The sequence below is a fragment of the Talpa europaea genome (assembly GCF_964194135.1).
Source record: "Talpa europaea genome assembly, chromosome: 2".
Classification (NCBI taxonomy): domain Eukaryota; kingdom Metazoa; phylum Chordata; class Mammalia; order Eulipotyphla; family Talpidae; genus Talpa; species Talpa europaea.
Window position 1 is genome coordinate 39,407,942 of NC_140068.1, and position 6,054 is coordinate 39,413,995.

General features: G+C 56.5%; 1 protein-coding gene across 1 annotated transcript; it reads right to left on the minus strand.

The window, feature by feature from the left end:
* Positions 1–512: 512 nt before the first annotated feature.
* On the minus strand, positions 513–4,012 carry MARCKS (myristoylated alanine rich protein kinase C substrate; the record flags this gene model as incomplete). Its single annotated transcript, XM_084227942.1, has 2 exons — positions 513–2,081; positions 3,911–4,012. 2 exons carry the CDS (start codon positions 4,010–4,012, stop codon positions 1,188–1,190), a joined length of 996 nt encoding a protein of 331 aa, XP_084084068.1. The 3' UTR covers positions 513–1,187.
* Between the last annotated feature and the right edge of the window lie 2,042 nt (positions 4,013–6,054).

Here is a 6,054-nt window from a genome sequence, read left to right on the forward strand (position 1 = left end):
CACATTTATTTTTCGCTTTTAGTGTGCTCACAGAAAATTAGAACACCTTAAGCAGGAGTTTAATAGCAATTTTTGTAAGCAAAGTTACATTCCATCTCTAAGTCAAATTGGTCAAAGCTTCTCCAGTATTTACAAAACATGATAGACAAGATGCTACACAAAACCATTGCATCTGAAGATTTTTTTCCTTTATTCTCAAAGACGACTGGAAAAGAAAGCATTGTCTGCTGTAATCAAAAACATACCACAGTATAAACAGTAACCATTCCACTTATCACAGCTTGGTTGAGTTTAAAATTTGTGTTTAAAAGGTCCAAGATGACTGCAGTTTTACAAAAATGGGCAGGGTGGAAAGTTGCAAACTTCATGTGCTTCTGGATATCAAGATTTGTTTTTTTTATACAATAGTCACAGTTAAAAACACCCTGCTGGTAATACATAATTATACTTTATTAAGGTCATAAACCAGCAATAAACAATAAAGCCTATACAACTTGTAGTTCTACTTAATCACTGACTGGTACAGCTAACATGAGATAAGTGAAAAGTTCCTATGGTTTAAATGAACTCCTAAGACTATGATCTTTTTTAAAATCTGGGTATTGGTGTTTTTTTTCTCTTTCCTTCTTAGTCAAGACTTGTAGTGTTGTAAACCTGCCTCACAAAATACATCGTAATAACTTTTTTTTTTTTTTTTTTAAAAAAGACTAAGCCTTTATACCATTTCTAGTGGTACATTATCTTGGCAATGTTATGCACCACTTAAATTTCCCCATCGTGGCCCCTATCACTTCATCTGCTATCCCTTTTTGACCCACCCATCTCCTTCATATATGGGCATGTCCATAGATTGACAAAGAAAGTTTACATTTTTGAATAAAGATGCAAAGTATGCAAAAAACATTAATACTGATGCAAAAAATAAAAATAAGAGAAACAAGGCAGAGGAAGGTGTTTAAGCTCTCCTCAACCTGTTGGAATGGTGGTAACAGAATGATCTGAGATGGGATCTGTGGGAGGGGGGGAAAAAAACAATTTGCTGCTTAAAAAAAAGGAAAATAAAAAAGACATCTTTAAAATCAATCCCTGGTTGTAGACAAGTTCTCCAAAACCAGTACCTGGCACCACTCCAACAAACAAACGGGGGGGAGAAAAGTTCTTCGATTATCTCAAAAACTCTTGCCCTTTTACTCTGCCACCTCCGCTGGGGGGGCCTCTGGACTGCACTCGGGCTGGGCCTCCTGTGAGGGGGCTGCGTTGGCTGACGAGGCTGAAGCCGCCTCCTCCGCGGGGGCGGCCTCCTGCTCCGGGGGCGCGCCGGGCCCGGCGGCTGAGGGCGCCTCGCAGGCGGCGGCACTGGCCCCGGCCTCCTCGGCCTTCTCCTCGGCCTTGGTGGGCTCCTCGGCGGCCTTGGCCTCGTCGCTGCTGGGCGGCTTCTCGGGCGCGACGGCTGCCTCCTCGGGCTTGGCCTCCTGCGGGTCGCCACCCGCCGCCCCCTCCTCGCCCGCGGCGGCCTCCTCGCCCGGCGCCGCCGCCTGCTCCCCGGAGGCCGCGCCCGCCTCAGCGGCGGCCGCGGCTGCGCCCCCAGCGGCCTCGTCCTTGCCGCCTTCGGTGGAGGCGCCCGCTGCGCCCTCGGCCTCACCGCCCTCTCCGGCCTCCTTCTTGTTCTTCTTGAAGGAGAAGCCGCTCAGCTTGAAAGACTTCTTGAAGGAAAAGCGCTTCTTTTTTTTTTTCGGGGTCTCGTTGCTGGGCGAGGGCGTGGCCCCGTCCTCGGCCTTGGGCGAAGACGTCGAGGAGGCGGCCGACGCGGCCTCCCCCTCCGCGGCCGTGGGCGAGCCGGGCTCGGCGGCCTCGCCCTCCGCGGGGGTCTCCTTCTCCGCGGCGCTGGCCGCGGCCTCGGGGGCGGCGGCGGCCGGCTCTTCTTTTTCGGGGGCAGCGGTCGACGCCGCCCCGCTCCCGGGGGCCGCGGGCTCCTCCTTGTCCGCGGCCGGGGCGCTGCCGTTGGCCTGCAGCTCCTCCTTGGCGCCCGGCTCGGCGGCCGCGGGAGAGGCGTCGCCGTTTACCTTCACGTGGCCGTTTTCCTGCGGGACACAGAAAACAGAGCGTCACTGAAGCGGCCCGGACGCCACCACCCCGCCCCCGCCTCGGGGTCGCCGTCGGGGGCGGGCCTCTCGCCCTCCACCCGGGGGTGCAGGAGGCGGGGCCGAAGCCCAAGCTAGAGCGCCGCGAAGAAACGGGGGCCGGGCCGTGGGGCGCCCCAGTCACAGCGGTACCTCGACCGCTCCACAGATGCTCTCGGCTCAGCATTTAAAAGCGCGGAGACCGAAACACCGAGAGCAAAGGATAAACCATTCCCGCCTGCGCCTCGGGGCATTTGGGAAAACGCAAGCGTGTGGCACGGGCGACACCAAACGCCCTTTGCAAGAGGGCGGCACAGGGCCAGCCAGGGCCGGTGGTCGGCACCGCGTCGCGCAGGCCCCTTTCCCCCTAGCCCCTAAAACCCTCTTCCAAACAACCGCAACTCCCAGGGGATCCCAGCGCTCGCGCCCCGAGCGCCCGCCCTGAGAGCGCAAAGGCCTCGCGCTCGCCTCGGGCCGGGGGTCAGCAGGGGGCGCTGCTCCTCCACCGCGCGGAGCTGGGCGCGGGCGGGCGCGGAGGGGCGGGGCCGCCGGGCCACCCCGCCCTGCCCTAGCCAGGCCCTGCCCGCCGGCCGAGGCGCCCCCGAGCCTGGATCGCGCAGCGCAGAGTCCGCAAACAAAGCTCCGGCGGCTTCCCGGCATCCAGGTTGGGGTAAAACCAACAAGGCCGGGGGAAACCCAGTATTTCTGCTTCTGCTCCCACGCCCACCTCTGCCTGAGATTCGGTGAAGCCGGGGCGCGCCCCGGCGGCGCATTTTGCATTTTTAACGGGTGCAAAGCCTCTTGGAACAGCTCGTCTTCCCCATTAGGTTAGAGCCGGCGAAGCACAGCACCACCTCTGCCTCTAGGAAAAGAGGCGTGGTGGGTGCTCCGGGCTGGCGACCTCCTCTCGCACCCACCCAAGGCCGACCTCTCGCGCCCGCCCCACCACAGCCAGCGCCTGGGTCGCGGCGGCGTCCGGGCGGCCCCCGCAGGAGTGGGGGCGCCGCGCACCCTCACAGTCCGGACGGAAAGGCGCTAACTGCCTCGGTGCCATCTGGACGGGTTCTTCAAGGACCCAGTCTTCCCACCCACCCCAGGGCTACTATTTAAAAGTAGATGGGTGTGTAAGTGCACAAGACAGCTATGCCTAAGGATCCGGAGCGGTGGGCAAGCCCCGTGGAAGGGCGCTGAAACCCTCCTGCCCAGCTGCAGCCAGCCAGCACCTCTCCAAGAGCCCACGCCGCCTCGGCATACAATAAGACAGCCCTTCCCTCGCCTTTCTCCACCGCCATGCCCATCGCGCCCCCCCATCCCCTCTCCCTGCCCACACGCACAATCACACCAGTCTAGAAACCGTGAAGGCAGCCCCGTCTCCACGACCAACACAAGAGCCACCCCCCAAACACCTTTGTGCCCCCCCAGACACAAATGCATCCTGGCCGGGAGTAGGGGTGGGGGGTTGCACCCATCCAGTCACGTTCTGCCAAGCTCCAAACACGCCATTTTAGACCATTTATCATTTCTTTTCCCCCGTCTATACACAAGAATTCGCCAGGATCCTCCGGAACCACTCTTTTTTGGGGGTGAGGGTGGGGGGAGGCCACCCCCACCCCACCCCCGCGAGAAATTGACAATTTAGGGCATTACTTTTCCATTCAACTTTCAGATCGGAACCCGGCCGCGCTCCGCCACTCCGCCGTGTGCTCCTCGGGCGCGACCCGAAGCCTGGGGAGGCGAGGAGACCGGAGGAGGACACCCCGGGAACGACCAGAACCACAGGTAGCATTTACCTGCCCATTCGCTTTGGAAGGCGACGAGGCCACAGCCGCCTCCCCGGGCCTCTCCGCGGCGGCTTCTCCCTTCGCAGCGGTCTTGGAGAACTGGGCACCCATGCTGGCTCCTTCAACAAAGAAACTCAACAGATCCGCGGGGGGAACAAAGAGCCTCGGGTCGGTGTCGCGACGGGGCGAGCAGCAGCAGCAGCAGCAGCAGCAGCGGCGCCGGCGGCTGCACACACACCGGAGGGCGGGGGTGTGGGGGCGGCGGAGAGGACGGAACAGAGCCGATTAAATACACTCCGGAGAAAAAAATTTTGGTCGAAGAGATCAAAAAGCAGCAGCGCAGGCGGGAGGGAAAAAAAGGGTTGGAAAAGTCGAGCACGAAAAAAGGACCCCAAGTGTAGATTTTCTTTTTTTGTCGAAAAAGAAGTAATAAAAAAAATCCCAGATTTGTAGCCGCACTGTAGACAAGAGGAAAATGGAGAAATCTCCCTGGTTGCTAATAAGATGCGGGGTCCAACGCCCAAGTGCACAGATGAATGGGCTCGCGGGCGCTGACGCGGCCCCCGCGCGCGCCGGCCAATCCGCGCGCCGCACTCGGGGCCCGGGGCGGGGCCTGCGCGCGCGGCGAACAATGGAGCCGCGCTCTGCAAGCGGTTTGAAAATCAGCCCCGCACGGAGAATTAATGCCTTCCCGATCAATAAATCCATTAAAAAATACATGCCTCTCGCCTCCCTCCGCTTGCAAATAATAATGCATCACGCGATTGGCTTGCTTTGTTTGTAATTAATTAACGCGGGAGGGGGCGACCCGTGCATGGGGGCGGAGAAAGCGTTAACTTGACTCGCTGGGGCTGGCGTCTGTCTGGACCCGTGTGTGTCTCTCCCCACTCGCTCCCCTCCCCCATGTCCCCGTGTGTGTGTGTGTGTGTGTGTGTGTGTGTGTGTGTGTGTGTGAAGACAATGGTTGGGAATTGTGTCCTGCATGTTTTCCTTCTCCGTGTTCCATGTTGGTTTCACAGATACTGCACAGGGTTTTGTTTTGGTGTGTGTGTGTGTTTTAACGGTTGCAAATGTTAAATCGCCTCAAATTGAAAGGTATTTAAACCAGGAAGATCGAATTTCATCCAGCGCGATCGCTGAGTTGGAATTAGGTCTGTAGGCCAGATGTGGAAAATGCAAAGGCGGCAAGCAGCCCTAGCCACACTCCCTTTTCTAGCCCACACTGGCATGAAATAAAATATTTTGAGATTAGCCTGCGGCGCTCAACAGCCCCCGCCCCCCCTCCCCCAGCACTATTCCCAATTCCCAATTGGTGCTTTTTTTTGCCCCCCACAACATAAAGTGAGGACCTTTTACAAAAAGGTCGAGACGGCTCGCATTTTATCATTGTGTGAAATGACAGTTTTCCTCTATGGAGAAATGAAACAGGGCTTGGAGTGTTCGAATCCATATTTGCAGTTGGGATGCAGAGCGCCACAATATGGATCCGCTTTCAGGCTGCTGCCGGGATCGGACGCTCTCTGAACGGGTGGGAGATGCACGCATTCAAGTGTGCTCCTGCAAGGGAGGCAGGCAGGCAGCGCCGAGAAAATGCTCAACAACCGGACTGACGCTTACAGCTCTGAGGAGAAATTGTTTGCATGTTGAGAGATAGCAAGAAGGTCCTTGAACGCTCCAAGTGTAACTTGGGTTAGAGAAAAGGCTTCGCTAAGGGGGTCGGGCCTCCGCCACCAGCCACTGTATCCCTTGCCATCCAAGCACCGGACGCTATTTGTGTTTGAAAGACAAGGCATTGATTAAAGCAACTAGGGGACAAAATTTAAAGATGCAGCCTAGTAAGCATTCGCCTACACCTACATTTCTCCTTGCAAAGTTCTGACTCTTGTCCAAATCAGACCACCTTTTCTGGTTTACATGCAGTGATCCTGAAATGAATAATCTCTCGCTCATGGAGGTGAGAGGCAGTCGAGGGAAACGTTCATTTCTCCTGGCACTGGCTCTAAATTCTGTTTTATTTTCTGCTCATTGTAGGGATATGGGCCACCCTCTGAGTGAGAAAGATGGTTGCTTCAAGCCAATAACTCTTTGTTCAAGTATTGCTTTGAAAATCAAGTTGCACATCATTACGCGCAGCGTCGTCTTTCTACCGTCCA